General features: G+C 43.1%; 1 protein-coding gene across 1 annotated transcript in view; it reads left to right on the top strand.

Moving 5' to 3' along the window:
- LOC126281474 (myrosinase 1-like) overlaps positions 1–14789 on the top strand; it is a 58880-nt gene that overhangs the window by 27048 nt on the left and 17043 nt on the right. The window contains exons 6-8 of the mRNA XM_049980470.1: positions 31–125; positions 8289–8433; positions 9976–10124. Coding sequence (XP_049836427.1) covers positions 31–125; positions 8289–8433; positions 9976–10124 — 389 coding nt within the window. The remainder of the gene's footprint in view (positions 1–30; positions 126–8288; positions 8434–9975; positions 10125–14789) is intronic.

The raw sequence follows: 14789 nt of genomic DNA, 5'->3' as shown, positions 1-14789 counted from the left end.
CTGTGATTTATTTTACCGTATCTTTTGCAGGCAGAATCGGCATCACGGTGAGCACCAACTGGTACGAACCTTACAACGACGAGGAGGAAAACCTGGCTGCCCAGGAGCGTATTTTGCAGTTTGAGGTAGGAGATCTTCACCTTCCTATCGTGCTCTGCTTGACCTTGACTCAAGTTTAAATAGTTTATAGTCCGTGATTTATTGATACAATTAGGTCTGGATACTCTAACATTTATAAAAGAATAGGTGAGTAGCTCTAAGTGTATCCTTACAAATTTTTTCGCATAAGGCATGTGTCAAGAGCAACTGTATATCGAAAATGATATATAACACTGGATGATTCATGTTGGCTGGGGGTTTTCAGTCCGTTTATTCCTTTCGTTGAATCATTTGTTGAACAAGGTCCCAAAGCGATCAAAAACATACCAATTAATCCCTACTAGCCCTTATCATAGCCCTTCAATGAAAGAACACCTTAGAATCAGGGTTTTCGACTGGAATAGAATGTAGAATACACGACTTATTCCTATTGAACATCGCAAATGGCTACCTATTAACTCATCATTATATTAAGGGCACACAAAAGAAGTCACATTTGAAGCAGTAATTAGCAGGGACTTAAAATTTAAGGAAGAGAGACGTTTAGCTGAAGGTGTAGGTGCTAGGTAGGGTTTGTGTTCCAGCCAGAATACTGAGACACTGTCGTTTTTGGAATATTGGGATCTATCGCTCTACCTGAGTCTGACTGTTTCGAAAGAAGAACAACGGGCAAAATTATAATATTGCTTCAGTAACTAGAGGGTGTAGGGAATCAATGAAACATACCAATTTGGGAACACACATAAAAATGCAGTTATTAGTGTTATAAGACTTGCACAGTCAAGGTTTTCCAACTTCAATGTAAAATATTTTTGAGTTGATTGCTCATTTATAAAATGATGACTAGTTTCTACTGTTCTAGCAACCATATTCAATAGATAGAAATGTCGTTACGATAAGCAAGTCATCACATGTAATACCAACATGTACTGTGTTAGTAAAACTCACCCGCTACATGTTCCTGCTGCACATGACGAGTTATTCACAGTAAAGAAATTTTAATTATTTGAGGATGCCTGCTCGAGCAATCGAAACCAGTCATCATCTGTGAATGTGCGATGAAGATAACAAAATATATTGCACTTATTAGTATTTCATGAAAATGTTCACAGAAAATTACGTGAACTTGCTTTCGTAGTAGAATGGGAGAACTTCATCCAGCAACATAGAACTCAGACAGACGCTACAAATTTACATTTAGTATAATAAGAGGCGATGATCAAGGAAATGAGCAGCCATTAGACTGTTTGAGACGTTACACATGCACTTATGCCCATAAAACCCATGCTGCACCTCATTAGTTCCATAAGCATAATTTCTTAAACATGGTTTTTGCACTATTATGTATTTAATATTACTGTCCCATTCGTTATCACGATGACGTAATTAACACCTAAGTCACTGAATTTGACATAAAAAGCTACAAAATGGATGAGAGTCACAGAGGTTGTGCTAGTAATGAAATCAGAGATTTTCATAGCAGATCACAGCGTTTTCTTTCTCTCGCTCACCTCTAACTGAAAACATAGACATCAAGGTTTACAAAATGTATATCGTATGTCTGTCCGAATATTTATTAGTTGCGTAAGAAACTGAAGTAAATCAGTCAAGAATTTTTTGATCATTTGCTAACAACGTTTCACCTTATACAGGATGCCCTGGAAATGTTGCGACAAACTTCGAAGGAATTGTACAGAGTAACTCGAGGACCAAACAGAGGATAGAAACCATTGTCTGGACACGTCATATAATGACTCAACAGGGCGTCGAAATAATAGGTGCCGGTGCCTGCCATTAGGGCACCCTTCGACAGAAAGCGTGACCGTAGGCCAGGGCCGGCCAGAAACTCTGCAAGCGTGCGGTGCTCCTGCACATGTGCAACCTCCGGGTCACAGCGTGCACGCCGCAGCCGTCAGCGTTCATGTAGTGTATGTCTCTACGCACAGATGTCGCTTTATCCACTTGCTGGGATACTCTGTACCGGCGCATTTTCCACAGCTTGTAAGCCAACCATGGGAAGGTATTTCGCGTATTAAGCATTTATAATACTGTCACAGTCTACTCATTGAAACATCTACTTTCGTTAACAGTTTAACCCAGTAAGACAAGTAATACAGTTAATAACCGTGGGTTTTTATGAAGGCAGCTTGACTGACGGCACATATATACGCGTAATGTTTTTGATCTAGTATTTAAGAAAGAGACCACTTAGCGACTTCCAACGAACCTTATTCATGATTTCAAATAACATTAAACTAATGCAAGGTTTCCTATAACTAAAACTCGGTGCCCTCAGTTACACCCACATAATTTTTGTCTCACTGACCTCTGAACAGAATGATAACCGCAGACCTCTCTATGATCACTTGTTATTTCAATCCCATTATTACTATATCTTTCATCAGTTCTTCCGTCTGAAGTCTGCATAATAACCGACAATTAGATGAATGTTATGTTTTATCGACTTCAGATAAGCGTAGCACTTCACACAATAAAAAAAAACCTAAATGTAAGTAGACATTGAACAATCGGTTTAATGACCAATTTTCCTGGTAATAATGTAACATGGAGCAAAATAAGGCAATAATGCACAGTTAGTAAACAATTTTTAATTATGAAAGGAATAAATCCAAACACGTTTATCACTGGTCATGAGAAATGATACAGTTAATATCGGGCACGATGGCACGGCTCATTGACAAACGCAAACAGTTGCGAAGATTTTCATGCTTGATCGAAATCTTGATTTATTCATTTTCATCACCGAGAAAAATCTTTCACAAACATATGTCGACCCGAACATGGACATAACTCTCGCGGCTTCTTGGTGCAGGTATGGAAAATCTTGTTGTGAAAAATTTTCGTAGAATTCTTTTGTACTTCGCACTGCAAAGAACTTGTCCTTCAGTCTTGTATTGCACTGTAGGTCGATCGGTTCCATCTGTAGATCATTCGGAGCATCTTCAACTGACGATGAGAACGGCCGAGCAAAGAGGCGAATGGCAGGAGACAAACTCGTAACATCTGCAAATCGTGCTCGAAATTGTTCCTTAATTTTTATAATTATTGACACTTATTCTTGAACTCTAGCACTTTCATGGACCAGTCCAAGAGTCGGGAAATGTGCAGTGTTTTCTGTCAATAGCTGCCTCTCCCAAAGCGCAAGGTTCCTTTCAAACGCATTTACTTTTTGCAACATGACAGAAATTAAATTATTTTCACCTTGCAAACTGACGTTCAGGCTGTTCATGTGAGACGTAATGTCCACGAGAAATGCAAGGTCTGAAATCCAACAAGGGTCTTCCAACATAGGTTCACTTTTTCCTTTCTCATGTAAGAATTTTACTATGACCAAACGTAAATCAAAAAATATTTTCAGCATTTTACCTCGACTGAGCCAGCGTACTTCGGTAAAGTAAGGTATGTCGCCGTGATCCGCTCCTAATTCCTCCAAGAGCCGCCGAAACTGGCGATGCGTAAGCCCATGTGTCTTCAGATACCTTACAGTTCGCACAACAATTTGCATGACGTTTGCTAACGTTACTGATTTTGCACAAAGCGCCCCTCGATGTAGAATGCAGTGAATTCCATACAACGTCTCGGCTGTGCGCCCTAGCTTTTGGCGCATCCGTGCTATGAGTCCTCTCTGATGGCCTTGCATTGATGGTGCTCCATCTGTGGTCACTGAGACTAACCGATGCCAGTCCATACCGACACCATCAATCGCTTGCTCAACGGCTTGGAGTAAGTCCGCACCTGTAGTAGTCCCTTTCGAAGGTAGTAAGTCCAAAACATCCTCTGTTACACAAAGTGCGTTATCGACACCTCGTATGTATATCACAACCTGGGCTGTACCTGTAAGATCTGTTGCTACATCGAGCGCAACAGATATAGCAACAAAGTCTTTAGCCTCATTTATTAGCTACCTATGCACATCGCTGGCCATAGCACTAATACGTCTTGTCACTGTTTGTTTGGACAGACTGATTTCTTGAAACCTGCTAACGTTCGAGGGACACACAAGTATGGCAGCATCCATCAGACACTCTTTCATAAACTCCCCTTCGGAAAAGGGTTTCCCAGATTGTGCAATTCTGAATGCGATTATAAAAATTGCTCGCAGTGGAGATTTAGTGTGGTTGTCATTCTAGAAAATTGAAAACAGTACATTGTACAGCGTACAGTAAAGCAGACGTAAATGTAACACAAGAAACTAAGAGTTCAAGAAGTACTAGTTACGTGACGTACAGTAAAGTCGAGTTGATGTGTCTCATCCATTTTCTTAAGGATATTTAATTTTGGTTGCCGTTCTTCACTGTTGAGTACACTACACGCATCTTTGTGATATGTATTGTAGTGTCTTTCAGTTGAAAACTTACGCTGTCCGCCTATTATTCGGCGGCACAGCAAACACTGTGAGTTTTCACCAACTGCTACAAAAAAATTGCAGTTCCCAGTCCTTTTTAAACGACTGAGAACATGGATCTCCCGTCCTTTGCTTTTTCACAGTACCTGCCACTTCTCAGTACTTCTCTGTTCAAGTTTACGGTCACCAGGGGTAAACGAGACTGGGTATGTTGCGCTCTTGCTTGTACAACATAAACAGGGAAGTGGAGCCGCCGCCGTTCATTTAGGACACATGTCTAATAACAGATGTCGCTGTCACTCGCAGTCGCACACGTGCACACATGTGCAGCACTTCCGCACGTCTGCACACTGTGCAGCGTTTGGCCGGCCCTGCCGTAGGCGGCATGTCTCGCAGAGTTGTTTGTTACTCAGCGATCATGACTGATTGGCGAGATCGTCACTGGAGATGATGGAAGTAGGTGCTCCGTAAAAAGGTCAAGTCTCTTACGAATGCTGTGCTCTGTTGCCTTGGTGGATGACGGTTTAGAACGCGGATTTACCATCCGCAGTGTAAAGCCAGGGCTGTCTTCAATAATATGAGTAACCTTTTCAAGAATCATGGCTTAACAATGACGACGAAGATCAGACTTCAACGCTGCTACGTATTTACCACACACTTCTGTGGTGTTGAAACATTTACAGAATCGTTGGGTAAGCGGATGGAGGTTTTTGAGATGTGGCTATACAGGAAAATGTTAAGAATTCCGTGGACAGTGCATATCAAAAATGTCGAGGTTCTACGTAGATTGAAGAAAGAGAAAGAAGTACTGGCCAAAGTGAAAGCAAGAAAGATTCAGTAGCTCGGATACGTCATGTGGAACAACAAAAGTTACCATCTCCTCCAGACCGTCCTGCAAGGAAAAATACCAGGGAAGAGAAGCGTTAACTGGAGAAGAAATCCTGGTTTAAGAACATAACAACGTGGACCTCTCAACATCTACAAAGCTAATTTGAGCTGCAAGTGACAGGAAAGGCAAGATAGTTGCCAACATCCGGAAAGGACAGGAACCAGACGAAAACGAAAATAAGTGTATTTTACTTCTGTAAAACAAAAACATCGTAGATTTTATAGGGCTCTGGGAGAAAAATAGACTGCAGGTGGATACTCGTGTCCAAAGCCATCATAAACAGAGCAACAGAGCATGCCGTTCGTAACAGTTAGGGTCCTTCCTCGCAGCAACTAAATCTATCTTCTTCACTTGCCAGCGCGGCAATACGTTGTGATGATTGACTGACAGATAACATTGCGAGACATTGCACCTACAGTCCGTGAGTGTACAAAGTCATGTTTACTGTTGAAGGGGTGGAATAGTGGCAAGCGCTGGCCCCTATCACTTCGACGTTCTGTAGCTTCGTTGGATGTCGTTGCTGGACACAGGTTCCAATCCCCTATTTGTTTCTCAAGACTCCCTCTACAACTCCTCGAGGTTTATCACAACATTTCTGGGACATACTGTATATTGGTATAAATTTAGGGTTTCACTGTGTTCCACAGAATACCAGTGTTCTGTGGAAAGTAGCTCTTAATAACATTGGGTTTTCTCGGTATTAACGTCTTTAATTGGTTTTAAATTTTATTAAGGTATATATGTTATTAGTTATGATCAGAAATTGTAGGTTTCGATGAATAAAACAAGTGTTCCTCATTTTTTTACATTTTAGTAACCATCAAAATCAAAAAGATATTCCGCTAATGTACCAGGTTTCGCACAGTATTCCGTCATAGGAACAGTTCAGTAACACTTGACGGATAATGTGAAGACAGACTCGGGTCTAAACTTATAGCGAACGACAGTTTCAGAATGTGGCTATGAATGTGAGACAGAGTTTCTCATTAATTCTTACCTTGTTGCTCGATTTTTCTCTGCGTTCTAGGTTAATACGTAGAGACGAGCTAATATAGGCTACTATACAGCTCGCTATACTGCGAGACAAGCAGGTTAGTCAGATCCAGACAGAAACTGCATATTCAGATTAATTACCATTGTTCTGATGCACCAGCCTACCTGATCCCGGTTGTTATCTGGTTTACCACGCTCTTTCAGGCAAATGCTGGGCTGGTCCTCAATCCACGCCTCATAAAATACGATGCACGAGCAGTTAAAATATGAAAAGCCAGAGAACAATAATACACGTTTCGCAAACAACTGTAGCACGTAACTTAACTCCCTTAGGTCAAATGACGACTGTGGAAGAGTGTCCAGTCTACAATCTCAAATAAAGTACACTCCTGGAAATGGAAAAAAGAACACATTGACACCGGTGTGTCAGACCCACCATACTTGCTCCGGACACTGCGAGAGGGCTGTACAAGCAATGATCACACGCACGGCACAGCGGACACACCAGGAACCGCGGTGTTGACCGTCGAATGGCGCTAGCTGCGCAGCATTTGTGCACCGCCGCCGTCAGTGTCAGCCAGTTTGCCGTGGCATACGGAGCTCCATCGCAGTCTTTAACACTGGTAGCATGCCGCGACAGCGTGGAAGTGAACCGTATGTGCAGTTGACGGACTTTGAGCGAGGGCGTATAGTGGGCATGCGGGAGGCCGGGTGGACGTACCGCCGAGTTGCTCAACACGTGGGGCGTGAGGTCTCCACAGTACATCGATGTTGTCGCCAGTGGTCGGCGGAAGGTGCACGTGCCCGTCGACCTGGGACCGGACCGCAGCGACGCACGGATGCACGCCAAGACCGTAGGATCCTACGCAGTGCCGTAGGGGACCGCACCGCCACTTCCCAGAAAATTAGGGACACTGTTTCTCCTGGGGTATCCGCGAGGACCATTCGCAACCGTCTCCATGAAGGTGGGCTACGGTCCCGCACACCGTTAGGCCGTCTTCCGCTCACGCCCCAACATCGTGCAGCCCGCCTCCAGTGGTGTCGCGACAGGCGTGAATGGAGGGACGAATGGAGACCTGTCGTCTTCAGCGATGAGAGTCGCTTCTGCCTTGGTGCCAATGATGGTCGTATGCGTGTTTGGCGCCGTGCAGGTGAGCGCCACAATCAGGACTTCATACGACCGAGGCACATAGGGCCAACACCCGGCATCATGGTGTGGGGAGCGATCTCCTACACTGGCCGTACACCTCTGGTGATCGTCGAGGGGACACTGAATAGTGCACGGTACACCCAAACTGTCATCGAACCTATCGTTCTACCATTCCTAGACCGGCAAGGGAACTTGCTGTTCCAATAGGACAATGCACGTCCGCATGTATCCCGTGCCACCCAACGTGCTCTAGAAGGTGTAAGTCAACTACCCTGGCCAGCAAGATCTCCGGATCTGTCCCCCATTGAGCATGTTTGGGACTGGATGAAGCGTCGTCTCACGCGGTCTGCACGTCCAGCACGAACGCTGGTCCAACTGAGGCGCCAGGTGGAAATGGCATGGCAAGCCGTTCCACAGGACTACATCCAGCATCTCTACGATCGTCTCCATGGGAGAATAGCAGCCTGCATTGCTGCGAAAGGTGGATATACACTGTACTAGTGCCGAAATTGTGCATGCTCTGTTGCCTGTGTCTATGTGCCTGTGGTTCTGTCAGTGTGATCATGTGATGTATCTGACCCCAGGAATGTGTCAATAAAGTTTCCCCTTCCTGGGACAATGAATTCACGGTGTTCTTATTTCAATTTCCAGGAGTGTAATTTCCTAATATCATGAAAACAGTAACCTTAATGGAATGGGCCAAACGCTAGGAAAGAGAACGTAAGTTGAATGCAAAGACAGATTTCACTAGCCCTGTGTGAACTGGGTATCATACGGTGCATCTTTTACAGTTGGGTCTGTTCGCGAACCCTATCTTCGCGGACGGCGACTACCCGGCTGTGGTGCGGGAACGTGTGGACAACAACAGCAGAGCCGAGGGGCGACCCAGGTCTCGCCTGCCCAGCTTCACAGACGAGGAGAAGAGGATGATCAACGGTCAGTACACTTGCTAAAGGGGCAGCAGGCGCAGTCATACTTCCTGCCTTCAGTTTTGCTACTCATTCCTGCAGCCCCTCCTTGCGCTGTGCATAATTTTCTATTCTGCATTACTGTATGCTACCTTGGTTGAATGCTGGCAAAATAGGAATTCTTGGGCATCGCAGTTACAGGAGCGATGTATATCGAGTCCCTCACAGTCGAAGCAGTGAATTTGTTTTCTGCGTTTCCTAGATAACATCATACAACGCTATAAATAGTAGTGACTCTGTTATGATACCAAGGAAAAGTACAGTTTCGTGCTAGAAATTAATTCCTCGAATATGTACTGTGGAAAAGTGCTTAGAGTTTTGCTGGGAGTACATCTTGTTGCCAAAAGTCCCATGTCACTGTCAGACAAGCGCTAAATTTTACAAAAAATTCTGTGATGTCGAGTTATAATTCGAGTGCATTGCACAAAGTGTAAGACAAAGACATCAATAAGGAAAAATACCCGGTTATACACGTAAAACCTGAGCATTAAAAAGAGTGTTATTATCTTTGTTACTGTGTGAGGATCTATGGACTAGATACCATTGCTTCTGAAAGTGAACAGTCTATCATGACCATATGCAACTATTATAGATTCTGCCGCGGAGTGTGTTATGTCATTGTCACAAACGAAAATGTCCGCATCGATGGTCACAACAAAGCCGTAGAAATTGACGAGTTATATCTCACGAGTCGTACATACGCCAAAGGACATTTGGGTCCTTCGGGCCCCTAAGGAAAGTCGAAGAAATACTTTATCCTTCGTGTGAACTCCCGGGGTAAGGCCACTTTAGAGCTCCTAATAAAGCATTTTATTTTACCTGGTACATAGCAGAGAGATGGAAATTGTATAGAAATCTGCGATAAAAAGGACCTGCCACGATTTCGTCAACAACTCTATAAAGTTAGTTTCATCTGACGGTTGATCGGTGACCACGCAAAACATAGGAGACTTTATGGACATCTTAAACTCATCTACTGAGCGAGGTCGTCGGGGGGAAACAGATGACTCCATATATTCCAGTACTTACATTTCATAACTTACACATGTCAGGGAAATAACTTCTACTGCAAATTCTTCCAATATTTCTCAGAGATATGACAACCCATTTGTCTTGGCTACGGAAAACAAGGAATGCTGCAGGATGCGGATACCACACGCGACTTTGTACACGGTGAGGATGTCGCTGACGAGTGAACTAGGTATAATTACTCCTCTTTTTATTACATCGCTTTAACTTGAACGAGTAATATTATGCTTCTGTTTATTATTTTCTTCAGTTCACAGTGCCTTCGTCTTTTGTCGTTTGTGTTGGCAACGGTTCAACAGTGAGGCATTCGATATATATCGCTCGTACTGCACAGGTGATTTCGAAACTCATTGGTTCTTCCAAATTAGCGAATGCTTTTGCCAGTGTTTCCTCCAACATTTCTTCACATTGTAGTTCTTTCTGTATCCTGCAGTTTCTGCTTTCGTGGCTAGTGTACTAACCGCTGGCGTATCTTTCGCAGGATCTGCGGACTTCCTTGCTTTGAACTCATACACAACTATGGTTGTGAGGTCTGCAGAATTTGGTTTCTCGCCCTCGTGGGGCCGGGACACGGGAACCTACAGGTCGTACAACCTCTCGTGGCCCGCCAGCGGAGCCACGTGGCTACGGGTGAGTGAGCTGTGGATGTTTCCGTGGTTGACACATTAGCTATGCATGCAACCATTGTCTCTAATCCGATAATCACTGCAACCCGTGCGTCATAATCTTTCTGCTCTTACCTTAAACTGTAAAATATAATGTTATTTCTCATGATCTCAGATCACGTGATGGGGAGTAGCAGTTATTAGAGACAAAGCTTCCCAAAGCTGGTAGGCGTCATTTAACGCTGGCTATTCACCTGAGAAGTGGCAGAGCAACGGCACTCTGTGGCTTTCGTACGCATTGTGTATTGCCATCATCCAGCACGATAGGCCTAGCAAAATTGATTCGCTTCTAAAAGCGCTAAGAGACACTCATTGTTACGGCTTACTTGTTGAAAAATAGGCTATCCATTTACTGGCGTAGGTAGTAAGCTGCAATCGTTGTTAGAAGACCTGATAGATCGGTCAACTCTCTGCATCAAGGGGTCAGTGAATACTAAAGGAAGCCTAGCGTTGTTGGGAAGCATCAGCGAACATGACTCCGCATCACCCCAAAGCTCATCATGTTTCTTGCAAAAAGCGCTCTTCAATGCATACTGACAGTACAGAAATGTCTGTAACTAAACTTCGTGCCGTGCATAATTTCTGTAGGAATGGACGCCGAAGGAAGGCACTTCGACAATACGGTAAAAACAGGTGCTACAAGTATTTTAATTAACTACTGTGCAGCTTTGCTGCTCACCTAATACAATGTGTGGTGTCTTATGAGTACTTGACGTCGACAGCACCATTCCGCATCTAGCTGTAATTTTTCTCTATTTTTTAGAATAAATAATGTTGCATCTGGCTTCTTAATTATTATACAGCAATTAAAGAATATTGTATACAGACTCATACAATTAATACTGACACAGAAATGAGAATACAATCGTTTTTTTCCTACTCAACTTTTAAAGACACATTTTGCTTATTAGTGTTATCCATTCCTTGCATTACTCCACTCTGTTTTTCTACCTCATTCTCTCTATTGCGCCGAGCGGAGTGGCCGTGCGGTTTGAGGCGCCTTGTCACGGATTGCGAAACTCCTCCCGTCGGAGGTTCGAGTCCTCCCTCGGACATGGCTATGTGTGTTGTTCTTAGAGTAAGTCAGTTTAAGTAATGTGCGTGTCTAGGGAACTATGCCCTCAGCAGTTTGGGCCCTTCAGAATTCACACACATTTGAACATTTTTCCCTCTATTTTTCCTCCTTTATTCAGTTGTATAGTTATATCCCTAACCCCAAAGTAAAAAAAAAGAAAAGAAAAGAAGAAATCTGACTCAACCACTCTTCCTCTTGGTCTGTCCCTGTGTCTTTCATCTTACCTACTACCCTCGCAGCCATACGAATCACATCGTCTAAGGTTACTCTTCCGTATTTTACAATCAACTCCATCGCACCCACTTACCGCCGTACAATAGTGCTCAAAAATATTTTGTAGTTAAGAAAATGGCTCTGAGCTCTATGGGACTTAACTTCTGAGATCATCAGTCCCCTAGAACTTAGAACTACTTAAACCTGACTAACCTAAGGACATCAATCACATCCATGCCCGAGGCAGGATTCGAACCTGCGACCGTAGCAGTCACGCGGTTCCAGACTGTAGCGCCTAGAACCGCTCAGCCACTACGGCCGGCTATTTTGTAGTAGCAGTGTTATGTGCTCAGTACTGTTAGTATGCAGTAACGCATGTAAATGTATCGCTTCATCAAGAGATTCACACACAGTGATTACATATCTAGTAAACAAACAAGGTCATAATAGCAATGTAAGCATGTATTCTTTTAGCTTAAAAGTACTTTGTAAATTGCTTTGGTTGTGCGGTGTATATTAACTATTGTTACTGAGGCATTCAGTCAGCGTCTGTTTATTTGTGGAGATACTTAGAAGCATGCCAATCCACAAAGAATACTCGGTTGGTGTAAGACAAGATGTTCCGCTTGCGATCTAGAAGGGAAAGGAATAGTGTAGCGCTGGTAGACACTATACCATTTCACAACTAGTGTGTGAAGTCGACGGCAAACTGGAAGGAACAGTAGCCAATAAGCAAAAGTCAAGTCGTCCTCGAAAAGAATATGGAAAAAAGACAGAATGATATGTAAGCAGTAGGCTGATGATCCAGGAAAATTGGTTCCACGTGTTAGGGATGATCTGGAACAGCGTCATGAAATGAACCTGTATGTCTATCGAAAATGTCGCCTAATAGCAGGTGATTGGAATGGTAGACGACCATCGAGTAAATCACTCATAAATTTATAAAAAGGAGGAAGACCAGAATAGAATTTGCAAATGAACATCTAACTTGGAGTGCTGCAGACAGGACAGGTTTCATGAAATGGTGAAAGTAAATTTAATGTATTTTCTTCTGATGGTGTGCAGTATATATGAGGATTAAAAAACCAATAAAAAGTATCAGGAACCAACCATTAAGCGTGGTGGTGGAAGCTTCATGGCGTGGGGATTTGTTCCGAGACGTGAGGTTGGTTCTCTAGTCCAAATTGAAGGCAAAATGCATCGTTTCCAGTACAGGGTCATTTTAGGAAAGAATATTATTCCACATGGTTGGAAGAATATGTCGCTTAACTGGATAACGGTTCATAACACACCTCTGGCCACATACGAAATTCTAACTAGAGTAAAATATCAAGTTTTTGGAGTTGCCAAATCCAAATGAACATCTCGGGTATGCATCGGATCGACGTGTTCGTCATGGAAGGGTCAACTGCTGCGTCTTTATTGACAATTGGTCAAATCCCCGACTTGTCGTATTACAAAAGCTTGTAAGTTCAGTACCAATGAGATGTGCAGCTATGATCAAAGCACACTGGCATGCGATGATATACTGATTTGTTCTTCAGATTACAAAATAGTTTGATATTATTTTTACATACTTTGAGCTACAAATTACTTACGAGCCACAAGAGTGGTTATTTATGTTTTGATGTAAGATAACTTTGCCGGCCGCGGTGATCTCGCGGTTCTAGGCGCGCATTCCGGAACCATGCGACTGCTACGGTCTCAGGTTCGAATCCTGCCTCGGGCATGGATGTGTGTGATGTCCTTAGGTTAGTTAGGTTTAAGTAGTTCTAAGTTCTAGGGGACTGATGACCACAGCAGTTGAGTCCCGTAGTGCTCAGAGCCATTTGAACCATTTTAAGATATCTTTGTTTAAACTAAATTTAGTTTTGTACTTAATTGATTATAATTTCGCACTTTTCAGTTATCCACTGGCGGTATTTCGGTTATACACTTATCTAACTGTAACTAGTGCTTTATACAAAATACGTTCGAGCGCTACTGTACCTACCTGCAACTACTTCAGTGGAGCATCATGGTTACTACTTTCATGTCCATTGCATTTCTTTAGCGCAATACATTACCAACAGGTCCAGCACCTAGCTCGCTTCGTACCGTAATTACCAAACTGTGTTGCTATTTTCATTATTATCATCACGCTACGACTCATCATGCTATTTAGACTACAATCTACTGGCTGCTGTTACAGAACTGAAGACAAACGCTCATCGTGACAGAATGGCAACTCTTCCGCAAATTGCTGCAGATTTCAATTCTGGTGTAGTACATTTTTTGGCTCCTCAATGTAGACGAAGTTAAGGAATTTTACTACCTAGGCCCTATAACTGGCTAAAAGGGCATCTCTGGCCACGAGAAACCAGCTAATATCAAACACAGGTCTTAATACGAGGAAGAAATTTCTGAGGAATGTACATTTTTGGCACAGCATTTTATGACGGACTTATATTAAGCGAAAACCGGAAAGTAGAGAACAGAAGGATTTGAGATGTGTGCTATAGAAGAATATTGAAGATTAGGTGGTCTGATAAGGCAAGGAATGAGAAGGAGTTTCTTTGCAGAATCGGGGATACAAGGAACATATTGAAAATACTGACAGAGACAGGATGATAGGACATGTGTTAAGAAACCATAGAATAACTTCCGTTGTACTATAGGCATTTATAGAGGGTAAAAACTGTAGAAGTAGACAGAGACTGGAAAACATGCAGCAAATAACGTACATTGTCACGAACGTCGTCTTTCTGCTCATCGCCCTGCAAACTGTCGTTTTGGACCGCGAAATGTGGGAGTGTCAACGTTCCAAGGGAAAGGATGGTTCCACATACGCCCTTTATGCCACCCCCTTGGCATCTTCGTGTAACTTCTTAGCGGCGGTGTGTCTGAAATGTTTTCCTCGCCACCCATGAGAAAGCTGGATGTTTTCAATCGTGGGAGTCGCGATTCTGATCTCCATAGCAGAATGGTCAATAGAAGTGGTGCATTGTGTGTAAGACGGTGTGTGACGACCTTCTCGTGTTGGGACACGTCCTCGGTGGCGTTAGGCAGAATTGTGGTGACATTTGGCGCAATGTGGCGTCATTAACTTACTTTATAGCTCACATGGATTTCAGAACTGTAGCCTTTTCTTGCATACTTCGAGAACTTGCAGTATGAAGTATTGCAGAAAGCCACGCTTTTACACCGTTACAGGGTAATGATATAGATATCTTTGATCCAAATTTCGAACTTATGCATGAGACTGGGAGATAGTTATCAGGTTTAGAAGGAGCGGTCATTTTAGTTTTTTTTTTTTTTCATTGTATATAGATCCTCAAGATTCACTAAAATCAAATATGTGTA

The sequence above is a fragment of the Schistocerca gregaria genome, chromosome 7 (genome assembly GCF_023897955.1).
Source record: "Schistocerca gregaria isolate iqSchGreg1 chromosome 7, iqSchGreg1.2, whole genome shotgun sequence".
NCBI classification, from domain to species: domain Eukaryota; kingdom Metazoa; phylum Arthropoda; class Insecta; order Orthoptera; family Acrididae; genus Schistocerca; species Schistocerca gregaria.
This window is presented reverse-complemented; position numbering and strand designations above follow the sequence as displayed.